The sequence below is a fragment of the Martes martes genome (genome assembly GCF_963455335.1).
Source record: "Martes martes genome assembly, chromosome: 13".
NCBI classification, from domain to species: Eukaryota; Metazoa; Chordata; class Mammalia; order Carnivora; family Mustelidae; genus Martes; species Martes martes.
In genome coordinates this window covers 83,857,226-83,873,422 of record NC_137901.1, presented here as the reverse complement: position 1 = coordinate 83,873,422, position 16,197 = coordinate 83,857,226, and the positions used below count along the sequence as shown (strand labels likewise).

At 38.7% G+C, this 16,197-nt stretch overlaps 1 protein-coding gene across 1 annotated transcript in view; it reads right to left on the bottom strand.

Annotated features, from left to right (window-relative positions):
* Window positions 1-4,448: 4,448 nt before the first annotated feature.
* NAA25 (N-alpha-acetyltransferase 25, NatB auxiliary subunit) overlaps window positions 4,449-16,197 on the bottom strand; it is a 68,551-nt gene continuing 56,802 nt past the window's right edge. Inside the window, exons 22-24 of the mRNA XM_080820905.1 lie at window positions 15,972-16,082; window positions 12,173-12,319; window positions 4,449-5,876 (exon numbers count right to left, since the gene is read on the bottom strand). Coding sequence (XP_080677031.1) covers window positions 5,754-5,876; window positions 12,173-12,319; window positions 15,972-16,082 — 381 coding nt within the window. The 3' untranslated portion in view covers window positions 4,449-5,753. The remainder of the gene's footprint in view (window positions 5,877-12,172; window positions 12,320-15,971; window positions 16,083-16,197) is intronic.

Sequence of the window (16,197 nt, the reverse complement as noted above, 5' to 3'; positions counted from 1 at the left end):
GAGTTAGCAAGTCAAACCTTAACTTGTTTGTGTTCCTCCATTTCAGCCAGATTGGTAAATTCACTGAAAACAAAAACAATTGTGGTAGCTTAGGCTCACAGTTCAACAAAGTAAAAGGTTCAGGGGCACCTGGGTAGGTCAGTAGGTTGAGCATCTGACTCTGGATTTCAGCTCAGGTCATGATCTCAGGGTCATGGGATGGAGCCCTGTATTGGGTTCCGTGCTCAGGGTGGAGTCTGCTTTGAGATTCTCTCTCTCTGCCTCTACCCCCGCCAATGGATAAATAAAATCTGTAAAAAAAAAAAAAAGATGTTCAGACCTAAACTCCTGCCAGTAACCAGCAGAAGTACTCTCAACATTTAAGAAAAGGATGTAACTGTATATATTTAATTATTTCCCCTACTCATTATGAAATTTTTGGAAGATCTCTCTGGATGCTTCTCACTGATAAGCTTGCTTTAGCTGTTCTAGTTTTTTCTCATCTGTATTAAACAGATTCACTTCCAAAGAACTAAGCATTCACTGTCATAATGGGAAATACAGTAAGACAAATGGCAAGTAGAGAAAGAACTCTTCAAACCACGTGCATCCACAGTCCCTGAATGTGATCTTGTCAGCCGGGAAAGAAATGGTGGCAGCACGTCAATGGGTACTTAATTGGATGAGTCCAGGCTGAGTATTATTATTTATAAGCCTAGGGTCTTGAAGAGCCATTGGGCAGGACTAGAGTATCCTATCAGAGGCTCTTTATAGCAAATATTTTTCATTAAAGATGGGCCCTCTAAACTCTAGAGTCTGAAGTGATTTGCATAAGCCACATAAAATTAAATCCTCCCTGACACTTAGGTCAAATAGATTCCTTCCTTCTTCTTCCTCTAATTAAATAATATTGTGGCTCAGGTGCTGCTAAGCAGACTATGAGGAAGGCTATGGACTGGCTTCACAGAAGCAAACAAATACAATTTCTAGGGAATCTGTAGATAACCCAAAGCAAATGAGACCCTGGATCCAAGATGAAGAACATCATTCTGGGGAACTTAAAAGTTACCTAAAATAATCCTTGGGAATTGGTGCCACCAAAAGAAGTTGCATCAGAATTAATTCAGGAAAGGTTGACTGTCAATAAATAAGGCAGAGTCTGGGAATATGAATATAGCCATCAAGACTACTAAGAATGTGAGATGGTGAGTTGGGGGTGGTCTAGATTTCAACTCGCTTCATCAATGCTTTAGAGTTTGAATCTTCCCTAATCCTTACCTTGCTAGGTAGTCTTAGGTGATAGCCTTACCTGCAGTAAACTTCTTTTCTCATATATGGAACAGTACCTTGTCAGGGACCCACTTTTACTGGGATACGTGGAAGCTGGAGGTTGCAAGAGAGCACTGTGCTTCCATGTATAAACTGGTATATAGGTACCCCATAAATAATTTTTATAAGCATTTGGCTCATGGTTGCTTACCTTCTACTTGTTACTATGAAATATATGTCTGCGTCAAGGCAGTGACAGCATCCAAAAATGGAACAGAGTATAAACCTGAAAATTTTGAGGAAGATTAAAAATGGCATTTGAGCTGCCGACTCTTGGTTTTGGCGCAGGTTGTGATCTCGGGGTCGAGATCGAGCCCCACATCAGGCTCGTGCTTGGCAGGCAGCCAACTTGGGATTCTCTCTCCCTCCCTGTTTCTCCCCTGTGCACATGCACACCCACACGCTGTAATAAATCTTAAAAAACAACAACAAATGGTGGTGAGGTATATTGAGGTATATCCAAGTACCCATCTTTTGTTAACGGAAAAAGAATGATGGGATGGAGTCCCAGGCAGAAACTGACTGCTCAGGGCCCACACAAAGGCATTTAATAGTATTAGGACAGAAAGGAAACTAGGAGCTCCTCTTTCCACCATACTGTCGGTGTGTGATCTCAGCCTGTGGGCCCGAGTACTCTTGGGTTAATCAAATCAGTCTGCCTGAAATCCTCCAGCAACTTCCCACTACATTTAGAAAGCTTCCCCATCTATAAAGTCCTGATTGGGCGCGCGCTCTCTCTCTCTCACACACACACACACCCTTTACTTCCCCCTTTCCACTCCTTTAAGCCCAGACACTTGAGCCCTTGTCAGTCACTGGAACATGCCCAATAGTTCCTACCATGAGGCCTCTGCACTTGGGTTCCTTTCTTGGTTGCTGACTATCAATCAGGTCAGATGACACTGCTTGTGGACCCCAGTTATCATGCACCCTAAAACGGACTTACAAACTAATGTTTATTTTTGTTCTCTCTTCCCCCACCTGGGCCACTAACTAGGATGTGTGCTCTTATTTACTGCAGAGTCTAAAGTGTAAAGAAGCATCCAATGCATGTATGTTGAATTCATGAATGCTAGCATGTGAGGTACTACTTTTAAAAAGCCTAGTCCCTGGGGCTAATAATACATTATATGTTTATAAAAAAATAAAAATTTAAAAAAAAAGCAAAAAAAAAAAAAAAGACTAGTGGCCTTGGGATAAAAATCTTAAATTCATAAATACTATAATTTTGCCAAGGAATATGACACTCAGTACAAAATTGAGATGAATTACCTCACTTAAAAGGTGTGGCTTCTATGAATCCAAACAGAAATGACCCAGGCAGAAATCCCAACTTAAAATGGAAAGGTTTATGTAAATCAACCCATCCAGGGATGCCTGGCTGGCTCAGTGGGTTAAGCCTCTGCCTTCAGCTCAGGTCATGATCTCAGGGTCCTGGGATCGAGCCCCACATCATGCTCTCTGCTCGGCGGGGAGACTGCTTTGCTCTCTGTCTCTGCCTGCCTCTCTGCCTGTTTGTGATCTGTCAAATAAATTTTAAAAATCTAAAAAAAAAAAAACAAAACCAACCCATCTAATTGGCTATGTACACTTCACTAAGTTCTGAAGGAAGAATATATACTTCCCATATTAATAAATGATATCAAATAAGTAGGAAGAGTTTCAATAACAAGGCCATAAATACATTGAAACCCCTTTTTATATTAAAAGTTTAAATGAAAGACAAATCCAGGTTGAACATAGTGATTGCAAAATATAATGCAATTTTGAACAATTAAAATTATGAAAATATACAAAATTGATGGGCAACACAGCTAGGCATTTGTACATTTTCCATTATGTGAAGAACACTAAAAATTTCTATATGCTTTATCCACATCAGATAAATGATTTAAACCAAATGTTTGCTTTGGAGAATCTTAACTTAGGATCTCAGTAGTATAAAAAGCAGTAATTTTTCAGTCTGTAAACAGTAGTCGTGTTTTTCTTTCGTTTTTTTTTTTTAAATATCAATTTACCACACAAAAACAAACACAACAACAACAACAAAAAAAACCCACACAAACCAAAAACAGCAGCAGCAGCAATGGGTTATTTGGGAATTCTCTTCAAATACCAATGACATACAATTGCTGGAGGGTGCTTTTTACTCATGTAAATATATATATATATATGTGTGTGTGTGTGTGTATATATATATATATATATTATTTTAAACTGTACACAATTTATAGTGCATAACAGTTTCCAAAAGAACAGACCAATAAAAGATACTGGGCATCTCTGCATAATTTCATTCTTTTTACAATTATCCCAAAATGTAAGAGGTTGGATCTAACTGAAATGCTACATTTAGTAGGAAAGTCAGCAAGTAACAAAGGAAGCATAACCTCGTCCTAACATTATTTGTCACTAAAACCAGGAGAGGTCCTGGGTGTCCCTAGGCAAAAGACTAGTTAGGTAGACCACTGGAGTCAAGCACTGTCCCTGAGGACCAAAGCCAGCTCACTGAGCACACATATGCTAGATTGACCATGGTCAGCTGAAGACTTGTTTCATAGAGCATTTCTATTTCTATGTACAATATTTTTGGATATTCAAAGATACATCATTTCAAGAACACATGCCATACACACATACCCCCACCCTCATACACACACCAAGTTCCATCTAAATAGGCAATAGTTTTGTGAAATTATGTTGTCATTAAATTAGATTTGGAATCAATTAGAATTTTCAATTCATCTTGTTCAAGGCAGTTCTTCCTTTTCGGACAGGGTATGATGGCTATGGATACCAACTTACATTAAAAAATAACTTCTTGGAATTACTTGATGGACTAGGATTTCCAGCAAGTCTTATTTTGAACAGATAATGTAGTAATTTTCTTAAAATTTTCCTTGGAAGTTCAAGCAGTTACTAATCACCCTATCAAACTGTGAATCTAAGAAAGTCACGATAAAGGGACAAAATGCAACTGTTTTGCATACAGAGATTTTCCAAGCTCTCTTTTGTTTCCTTTTAAAAGAAAAAAGTATCACATTTCACTGGAGAAGTGAGTAGAAAAGGAACTGTAAGGTCTTTAAGACCAATCAACCCTCCATCAGATGCTTGAATTTTCTCATCAAACTCGTATCTTTGCTCTTACAGAATTACTAACTTTAATGGTGTTTGAGTAACAAAAACCAAAAACAGAAGCACAGATTCAAACACAAAAAGGTATCAAAGCAATTGTATAAACTGTATGACATTTTCAAGAGCAATGTTATCTTTTCTGTCAGATCAACCTCTGAAGCTATAGTCATAGGGAGCTCCAGGTGAACAATGTAAACACCATCCTGGTGTAATTCTCAAGTTTGAAGAAAGCAGACCAATCGTCAAACCCAATGGATAACATTTCTTTTGCCAGCCTAAAACTTAAAACCCAAGTTAAGTCCATAATATACATTCCTTCCTTCCTCCCCAAACCCCCCACTTAAAAAACACTAAAGTATTAAATCTTTATTTTCAAGCACACAAACACACACACACGTGTTTGTGTGCTTGAAAAATATATATGTAAAAGCATATACATATATATATATCTCACAAAACCAATGACATTGGTATCAGACTTGCCTGCATAAATTATGTACACATCTCTTTAAAACAGTGATTCCCATCTTTCCCAAAGATGGATGAAAGACAGCAAGCTAGTCCTTAGCAGGCTCATAAGTGGTCTGCACTGCTTTCCCTTCCATATGGTGTAAGTTAATACAAGCCTATCTGTGATTTAACTCTCACAGGAGCTAGGATGGGGATTTCTTGGCTATTGGACTATTAAGCCAAACACTGAGTGCCTATGGTCATCTGACTGGCCTTCTTCAGTGACAGGTGCTTATGCCAAATTTCATCTGAGGCCCTTTGGGTACCTGCTTTGGGTTCTGTGGGAGCCAAGCAGCTGAGGAAGCCTCAAAACTGAACTAATGTGGAAAGAGGGCCTGTTCCCAGTCATGGTCCCCCTACTTCTGCTTTCTGCTTCCTAAGGCTCAAGGACCAGACCAAACACCCACTATGATAATGGGAGGGCCATTCAGCTGCTCTGAGGTCAACGCTTTATGCTTAATTTCTATTGCTGCTTTTATAGGACCCCCACCCACCCACCAGATGTTTCTGGTGATGGGAGGAAAGAAGAAAAGTGGGGTTCTCTTGTGGCTGCCATATGCATATGAACATGTATAAAAAGTGGTCAAACCCAGATGAGGGTCCTGCTTCTGATTTATATACAATAATTTAATCAATTGTATACATTTAATACCTAAAAAATTAATTCACAATCAAAGTCCTTCATGCATTTTATGAGGAAGTTCTGGATTAAAATGATGGTCAACCAGATGGAGCTTTTGCCTGGGAAGATGATATCATTTTCTGGTGTAGAGTCACTGGTGCCTGTGGTTCCCACTTCTTTAAATTTTTAGTTTCTTTGTGGTCTCCAGTCTTTTTTTCAGCAGCTCTCCAATTTCCAGAAGTGAGTGTAGATAACTGCTCTGCACCTTCCCTTGCACAGTCTTTGAAAATTTTCTCTCTTCCTACAAAGAAGTTAAGAATTAGCGGTCTTGGTCTGAAAGCATTCCCTCAGATAGATTATAGTTCCTCTCATGGAAATAAAAACTACCATTACCTTTGGTCTCACAGCAAGCTCCATCAGAATACAATGCGTCATTTTCAAATTTATAAAATGCAAAAAAGGCTTAAAGCTCATCACAGATGGGTATTTTTCCATGTGATTTTCACTGACACCCTATTGCTTTAGCATCATTATTTCAATTCTTTCACCAGTGCTCTATTTTAAGTTATACAAAATAAAAAAACAGATTTCTGATTATTAATGTTCATCCAGAAAAAAAGGCAGAGGGGCGCCTGGGTGGCTCAGTCGTTAAGCGTCTGCTTTGGGCTCAGGTCATGATCCCAGGGTCCTGGGATCAAGCCCTGCGTCAGACTCCCTGTTCTGCAGGAAGCCTGCAGGAAGCCTGCCTCTCCTTCTCCCACTCCCCCTGCTTGTGTTACTGCTCTCGCTCGCTCGCTCTCTGCCAAATAAATAATAAAATCTTTAAAAAAAAAAAAAGGTAGAAAATTATTACTAAGAAGTCTGGATATAAAATCACTACTATTTTGTTATGAGCTGTACAAAATAGAAAAATTAAGATTTCTGATTATTTCATCATAAAACAAAAGTAGAAATTATTAATTTGGACATTATCAGAGCCACTTCTTAAAGGCATCAAATTTACCTTTTACCTTTGCCAACTTTTCTGGTTACAATATTGTTAAGTGTCTCTCCATACTGACAAAGACCATGGGTTCCAGAGACCAAACAGCTAAAAAATAACAAAGCTTTCCAAGAATTCCTCAAATATGTGCTACATACTTGACTTGTAATAGAGACTACAAAAAATAAAGGGATGGAGTGTTCAAACATCGAAAGGAGGTTGGCTGAGAACTGGTTAGGGTTACATGAAGTTGGCAGTATTGCAAAGCCCTGAAGAAACCAGGGAAGCACACCTTATGGCCAAACAATATTATCTTGAGACCTCGTCTACCTTGGAAGTACACATGTGCATTAGTAGAGAAGGTATGTAAAATACACTTCATTCAGGACTGCAGTAAAAGTAAGTGTATATAAATAACCTACAATACGCAATGGCTATGATCCATTCATATGCCGAATACCATACAGTTGTTTAAAAGAACAGCATTAGCCTGAACAAATCTCATGAATATAAGATTAAGCGGAAAAGCAAGCTAAGTTTCAGTGTAAAACAGAGCGTATCATTTACGTTCAAAAATGTAGTAGTTATTACAGTACATTTTAAATTAACATAAAAGGTCTTGGCTTGGGGTGCCTGGATGGTTCAGTTGGTTAAGCCACTGCCTTCAGCTCAGGTCATGATCCTGGAGTCCCAGGATTGAGTCCTGCACTGGGCTCCCTGCTTTGCAGGGAGTCTGCTTCTCCCTCTGACTCCCTCCACCATGCTCGCTCTCTCATTCTCTCTCTCTCTCTCTCTCTAAGTAAGTAAAATATTAAAGAAAAAAGAAAAGTTCTTGGCACACAACCAGTGGATATACCCAGAGAAGAGGAAAAAGGACTATGACTGGAGGTGGTAGTTCAGGGGACTTATGCATAGTATTACAAGTTTAGAAAGGAAGGAAGGAAAGAAAAAAGTAAACCTACTGGAAATTGAAGAAAAAATTTTTTTTACCCAAAAGGTAAACAGCCAGCACTATATGGATCCTACATTTGGTAGTTGGTGCTGCTCAGTTTATTACAGGTATTACGACTTCAATAAAAAATAGGCAATTAAATACCCCATCCTCCCATACCCGTACCTCCATAACTGTTTTATGTAATCCTCACTATAATCCTATAAAAGAGTTTAATACAGATACAGATAAATACAGATAAGATAAAGAAACTGAGGCCTAGAAAGGTTAAGTGACTTCCCAGGTCAAAGATGAGGATGAGACACCAGGGTGGGTTAGTCAGTTAAGCATCTGACTCTTGTTTCAGCTCAAGTCATGATCTCAGGACTGTGAGATGGAGCCCTGTGTTAGACTCTGCGGGGAGTCTGCTTGAGATTCTCTCCCTCTGCCCCTCCCCGCAACTCACACACATGCTTACTCTCTCTCAAATAAATAAATCTTTAAAAAAAAAAAAAAAAGGGACACCTGGGTGGCTCAGTTAAGTGTCTGCCTTCAGCTCAGGTCATGATCTAGGGGTCCTGGGACTGAGCCCCAAGTTGGGCTTCCTGCTCAGTGGGGAGTCTGCTTCTCCCTCTCTTTCTCCCCTTTGCTCATACTCTCTCTCTCAAAAAAATAAAATCTTTTTTTTTTTAAGATTTTATTTATTGGATAGAGCAAGCGAGCACAAGCAGGGGAAGCAGCAGGCAGAGGGAGAAGCAGACTCCCCACTGAGGAGGGAGCCCAATGCAAGGCTCGATCCTAGGACCCTGAGATCATGACCTAAGCCGAAGGCAGATGCTCATCTGACAGAGCCACCCAGATGCCCAAATAAATAAAACCTTAAAAAAAAAAACAAAAAAAAACCACAATGAGGACAGAGTTAAGTCTTGAAAAATCCACAGTACCCCAAAGTTAAAGATAACCTTCAGAACAAATACTCAAAATGAGAAATCTTATTCCTCACATCAGAAGGCACTGATCCTTTAACAACAACAGCGGGCTACTGCACCTGTCATCTTTGTACTGGACAGTCCTTCCCACATACCATGTGCTCCAGCTCTGCCAACTGACTTATGGTGTCCCCACACAATTCACCTTTCTGCCTCCAGCTTTGGTCTGCCTCTTTGGATTCCTTTCATCCATTCTGGTCTACCTACTGAAAACTTATTAATCCTTAAATGACGCCTCTCTGGTAAGACTCCTTCTGACTCGCTCAGTTTTTGTGCCTCTATCATATCTCCAAGTTAATTTGTATGCATCTCTCTACAGCCATGTCTTTTTTTCAAATTAATGTATAGTGAGTGTATTATTAGTTTCAGAGGTAGAGTTCAGTGATCATGTCTTATATAACACCCAGTGCTCATTGCATCACGTCCCCTCCCTTAATGTCTACCACCACTTACCCTACCCTCCCACCCACCTCCCCTCCAGCAACCCTTAGTTTGTTTCCTATGATTAAGAGCCTCCTATGGTTTGTCTCCCTCTCTGATTTTGTCTTGTTTTATTTTTCCCCTCACTTCCTCTATGGTCCTCTGTTTTGTTTCTTAAATTCCACATATGAGTGAGATTATGTAATTGCCTTTCTCTGACTGACTTATTTCATTTAGCATTAATATCTCTAGTTCCATCCACATAGTTGCAAATGGCAAGATTTGAATTTTTGATGGCTGAGTAGTATTCCATTATATAGCTATACCACCTCTTTCTTATCCATTCATCTCTTGATGGACATCTGGGCTCTTTCCATAGTTTGGCTGTTGTGGACATTACTGATATGAACACTGGGGTGCGGGTGCCCCTTCAGATCACTATGTTTGTATCCTTTGGATAAATACCCAGTAGTGCAATTGCTGGGGGTTAGGGTAGCTCTATTTTCAACTTTCCGAGGAAATGCCATACTATTTTCCAGTTACAGCCAGGTCTTTTTTTTTTTTTTTTAAAATAAATTTTTTTTTATTTATTTGACATAGAGAGAGACACAGCAAGACAGGGAACACAAGCAGGAGAGTGGGAGAGAGAGAGGCAGGCTTCCCACTAAGCAGGGAGCTTGATGTGGGGCTGAATCCCAGGACCCTGGGATCATGACCTGAACTAAAGGCAGCCACTTAACCAACTGAGCCACCCAGGGGCCCCTACAGCCAGGTCTTTTGATCACTATATTTTATGACCATTTACCCAGAACAGCAAGCTCAATATTTTTATATCTATCTACAAATTAACAACCTCAAAAATACCCAGCAAAGCCCAATGAAGCAAGTGACATGAAGCAATGTGACATTCATTCAAGTCTGTGATCTTTAAGATTTTTTTTTAAGATTTTATTTGTCAGAGGGAGAGAGAGCGAGCGAGCACAAGCAGAAGGAGTGGCAGGCAGAGGGGGAAGCAGGCTCCCTGCTGAGCAGAAAGCCCAACATGGGCTCAATCCTAGGACCCTGGGATCATTACCTGAGCCAAAGGCAGACGCTTAACTGACAGCCACCTAGGCATCCCTAAGATTTTTTTTTTTTTAATAGATACTATAATTTTAAGTTTTTATTGTTCTACAGTATTCAGGAAAGGGGATAAGAGTTTAGACCAGTTTGGACCAGAAAGTAAGTTTGGGTTTGTCCTAAGTTTGGCTCAAAATCTGCCACTAATTACTGTATTTCTCCATATGTAAATAAGTGTTCCAAATGGACCATCAAGTATCTCTTCTTTCAGAATGGTGTGCAAGTAGGAGTAGAAGGCTAGAATCCTAGCTAGGATGTACCTATTTCTCAAGGATTCAATTATTAGGCCTTTACTGACTTCCCAAGTGCCCAGAAGCATAAAGGCTAGTGGTAGATAGGAATATAGAAGAGGAAGAGGTGGGAATAGTTCTGGATGATGAGACTGGAACTTATCTGGGGCTGAGAAATGAGAGGTGCTATTCTCGAATTCTCTAATTCTCTGAAACATATATTTTGTGTGTAAATAAAGAGCGAAACACTATAGAAGCATTAAGAAGACTAAGGTACGTAAGTACTCACATATAATAATCTAGACAGTACAAAAAAACCCACCAATGTATAGTATGCTATCATTTGTGTTTAAAAGTAAAAGGTTGTGGGGAAGGAAAGAGACATATGCTTGTAGGTGGGTTATTGAACTCAGGAAGATTGTACAAGAAACTACCAACAACAAAGGTTCCTTCTTGGAAACGGAACTAGGAAATGTGTTAGAATGGGAGGAAGACATTTCACTATATAGTCTTAATTTATGCCACATTTTTTTTACCATATACTTATTTTACTTTTTGAAACAATACATTGCAGGGGCGCCTGGGTGGCTCAGTGGGTTAAAGCCTCTGCCTTCGGCTCAGGTCATGATCCCAGGGTCCTGGGACTGAGCCCCGCATCAGGCTCTCTGCTCAGCAGGGAGCCTGCTTCTCCGCCTGCCTCTCTGACTATTTGTGATCTCTCTCTGTGTCAAATAAATAAAAAAACAAACAAACAAAAAAAACCCAATACATTGTAAAGCTTGAAAAAAGAAAGAGTAAATAAATAAAACAAAAATACTAAAGAATTAATCCACCAATTAGTCCTACTTAGCACGGAAGTCTATGTTCATTCTAATGTATATATAGGAAAGACAGCTTAACTATCTAAAACCAAACCTCTAGTTTCATTCACCTGTGAACACATCTGCTTTCTTTAACCAGTCTTTGGAAATGTTATTTAAGGCTCTGAGCCTCTTCCCACAGTAAGCCCCTTGTTAATAGCTCTAATGTGTTGAAGCTTTACAAAAGAGGGGCTTACAATCTTTTAAAGCTGGTGTGCCAAGCAATATTCCATTCCCTCTCCACCCTGGGCAAGGTCTGAGGCTAGAAATGATGGCTGCTCTCATTAGTGGATGAGCTCCCTCACTAACAGAGGTTCAGGTCAGACGAATTACTCAAGGGAGCACTCCCTCACGACTGAAGTTTCATCACTAGAGCAACAAGGACTGATGAATGTTAACTCACTTGACACCATTAAATCTTCAATCATTTCAGACTGAAAGTTTACTTAGTTCATTTTTTAAAAGAATACATATCTTAAAGGCAAGACTTTATAAGGATTTTGCTAACAAATTTTAAAGAAACTAGCCTATAGTAATTACCAAGAGAAGTCTGATGAGTGGTACCCTTGATTCCATACTTGGCTCCATTTCCCCCCTTGACTGGCTTACTCTCCAGCCTAATTATTACTGACATAATTATTTATGATGTCCAGCATCTCTTTTTCAGCTGATAACTGCTGGGGTGGCAAAGAAACCAGCGAACCCAGCAGCAGGTAACTTTTCACTCAAGGAGACTATCCCTGGATCTCAATGGCTGGTTTCCTTTCCTCTGGTGCTCACAACAGGGACAGTTCTAATTGTACTCCTCATTAACTAATCATCAGTATTCACAGCAAAGGAACAACCCCCAAAATGGACAGAAAGCAGGTATGGGGTGGGGAGAAGTGAAGGCAGAGGGGAAATCACCACCACCAATGACACAACAAAAAACTGCTGCCAGGCACCTTCCAATCACAAGTTCTACATGGAGCAGATGAAGAACTGAAATTAACTTATCCTTGTGATAAAGTGAAGAACACTTGAGTATCTACAAATAACTTATTGGTGATCACCTACAATCCCTTACCAGTGAGAGAGAAGTATCTTCTAAAATAAGTTCTTCAAGTTTAAGTGCAATTAGATGTGTTTCAAGCCCTTTAATATGATCCACAACGTTGGAAATTAAAGTCTGTAGCCCAGTAACATAGTCTTGGAAACTGGTGAAGACAGGTGGCTGGAAAAAAGATTTTTAAAAAGATGAGATTATCAAACATATTTCCTTTGCTTATATCTCTTAAGCTATATTAACTTCATGCTACAGTATTACTTAATGCTATTAATAGTAACCAGGATGGATACAGTTTTGGATATTAAGATGGCCTCTCAAACCAAGGTAAATTTAATTGGTAACAATAATGCTTAACTCAGCAACAATGACAAGCATTTTTTAAAAATGGGGCTTATTCACTCTGGGGAACTGGAGATGGAAAACCAAGAGAAAATATCTTAGGTGGTCATTACTCAACTTCAGGCTAAGAATCTTCTGGAACACTAAAGAAGATGAGAGGAACCAAAGTTTCATTTCTCCTCTATATGTCTTTGAGATTTCCTCTACTATTAATAACAGAAATGGAGTTTTCTTTGTTCCAACAGAAAAAATAATGGGTAACAACAGTCACAAAAAGAGCAGTTCAGGGGACCTTGCCCTCATATATATGAGGGTATATTATAAAGCTACATGAAATCCAGACAGTACTGGTATATAAGTGAACTGATAGAAAGTGAAAGAAAACAAGTCCCAAGATAAACCAAAGAGTATAAGGGAATTTAAATGGTAACATCTCAAAACAGTGGTTTCCAGTGGATGAATGGTACTGAGATAACTTGCGAGACATTTCAAATTATAAAACAGGAGCACCTGGCTGGCTCAGTCAGTAGAGCATGCAACTCTTGACCTTGGGGCTTGTGGTCTTGAGTTGGGTGGAGGGATGCCCACCTTGGGTGTAGGGATGACTTAAAAATAATTTTTAAAAAACATTTATTTATTTGAGAGAAAGAGAGAGAGAGCATAAGCACATGAGCCAGGGATAAGGGCAGAGGGAGAAAATCTCAAGCAGACTCTCCAATGAGCACAAAGCCCAATAACCCATGATATCATGACTTGAGCTGAAACCAAGAGCTGAATACTTAACCAAGTGACCCAACCAGGGGGTGAAATCTTTTTAAAAAATAAACAAAATAGGGGCACCTGGGTGGCTCAGTGGGTTAAAGCCTCTGCCTTTGGCTCAGGTCATGATCCCAGGGTCCTGGGATCACACCCCACATCAGGCTCTCTGCTCAGCGGGGAGCCTGCTTCCCCCCCTCTTTCTGCCTGCCTCTCTGCCTACTTGTGATCTGTCTGTCAAATAAATAAATAAATAAAAATCTTAAAATAAAAAAAATAAAAATAAAAATAAAAAGTAAGCACCAAAATAAATTCCAAACAGAGTAAATACCTAAGTTGAAAAAATCCACCAGAAGAAAATTTAGTTAATGGCTTGTGTAATAAATTGAAAAGGACTTTCTAAACATTACACCAAACCAAGAACTATTAAAAATTTTTTTTCTTAATTACTATGTTGACCAAAAAATACTCAAGTTAAAAGATAAATGAAAAATGAAAAAAAATTTTTTCTTAATTACTATGTTGACCAAAAAATTACTCAAGTTAAAAGATAAATGAAAAACTGGAAAAAATTGCATCAGGGATACAGAATTAATAACATTATTAAATTAAGAACCCAACAGCTTAAAATATATCATTAGGAAAAATATTACTACTACAACAGGAAACTTGGGCAAAGATAGGAACAGAAGGGGCGCCTTGGTGCCTCAATGGGTTAAATCCTCTGCTTTCAGCAGGTCATGATCTCAGGGTTCAGGGATCGAGCCCTGCATCAGGCTCTCTGCTCAGCAGGGAGCCTGCTTCCTCCTCTCTCTCTACCTGCTTCTCTGCCTACTTGTGATCTCTCTTTCTGTGTCAAATTAATAAATAAAAATCTTAAAAAAAAAAAAGATATGAGCAGAAAATATATCAAAGAGATCTCAGCAACATGTGACACAGTTTAAAAGTCAGACAAATTTCAAGAAACCTGTCCAATCAGTTAGTAAAGCAAGTTTATGCACTTTCTCTCATTCTCTCTCCCTTGAATAAATAAAATCTTAAAAAAAAAAAAAAAAAAAAAAAAGAGATACATCCAAGTATCTCCAGAAGAGGTGTCTAAGGTACCCTGTTAAATGAAAACACAGACAGACAAGTTTCCGATATAGAGCATAATTCTGGTTTGTCTGCAGTGGTGATCACTGGCTGGTGGGACTCTGAGTGATCTTCACTTTATTCACACCTTTAGGTTACTTTGATAATCAAGAAAATAGGAAAGCTGTTCTCAGTTTTAGAAATTCAAAAAGCAGTAACTAAAATCCAAATGCCAATAAGCTCTTCGAAATGTTCTAGGTACATGGGCTTTCATTAGAAGAGATTAACAGAGAAACTTTTACCTACACTTTCAAATTTTACACTCATGATCTGTTAAATTATCTTGAGAGAAGAGGAGAGAAGGTTCCTTCACTTAGCCCCTCATCCAAATATAACTACCCTTTGTTTCTGAATGAATGGAAACATCCAGCAAAGCAGTGTCAAATCTAAGGAATTCCTGAATTGTTACTGAATTATGCAGGAAGTCAATATTACCACTAAAACCATTAACATTTTCAAATGACAATGGTCACTATATGTTGCTACAGTGAAGAACACTCTCCCATTTATAATGATAGGACAAATTGAAACACTAAAAAAACAGCACATCCTGGGGCGCCTGGGTGGCTCAGTGGGTTAAAGCCTCTGCCTTCAGCTCAAATCATAATCCCAGGGTCCTGGGATCAAGCCCCACATCCGGCTCTCTTCTCCATGGAGAGCCTGCTTTCTCCTCTCTCTCTGCCTGTCTCTCTGCCTACTTGTGATCTCTGTCAAGTAAATAAATAAAATCTTAAAAAAAAAAACAAAAAACAGCACATCCTGTGCAGAATGAATCCTAAATAACTTTCCTCATGAAAAGTACACAAATTATGTTAATGTTTTACACATTTGAAAATTAAATCAATTGATGGGAGGATACTCCAAAATTGAAGACAAAGGAAAACAAATGAATCTTATTTATACCATACTAATAATATAATTTATTTTTAATTCCAGTGTTTTTACAGAGTACTTAACTGTCTGTATCCACTGGCACATATTCTAAGGACAAAGAACAACCGCAAAAAAATTTGAACTTTATTTAGTGGCTTATTAAAACTAGTAATGCAAATGATATAATAATGTAATTCCAAAATTGTTTAGTATTTCTTGTAAAACAAGTGAAATAAATACACTGATGCTATAGGGAGCCAGGGTTCAAACTCTGGGGGCGGCATGGGGGGAAGCTATAAACTGGAATGAGAGAAGGAAAAGCAGCAAGAACACAGTAATGTTGGACTAAAACTGGAAGTATCAGTACGAATTAATTATTCTGTGTGTTTACATGTGTAAATACATTTCCTCTTTCCACTAATATAAACCTGAAACCCCATCAACAATTAGTACACCTAACATCTACATCTTGGTTTTGAAATGTCACTCCCCATGAAAGAACCAGGCAGGGCTCCTTGCAAAAATGTCTCAGTTCAGTTCAATGGGAACAAAGTGGATGGAGCATTTTTGCTTTTCTATAGGTGTGTAATTTAAAAACAAAAATAACCTGGGGACGGAAAACAAATGTACACAGGATTCTAAGGTCTCTTATAATATGCAGTAAAACAGTGAAAAGAAAAAGCAGCATGCAGCCAAGTTATATATTCTCTGTTATTACCATGATGATGCTGGTTTCTTTTTTCTTCTTTTTCTTTTTCTGTAAATTTAATTTGTATGGTCGCAGGACACTCTCACAGTAACTGGACACCCAAAGGATAATAGAAATAGTCTAAAAGAGGAAAAATTGCAAATTCATCAATAAGGATTATATTCAAGACATCTATCAGGAACAGTTTAGGGTTATGGATTGAACAATCCTTGCCGACAGTTCTAGCAAATCCCTT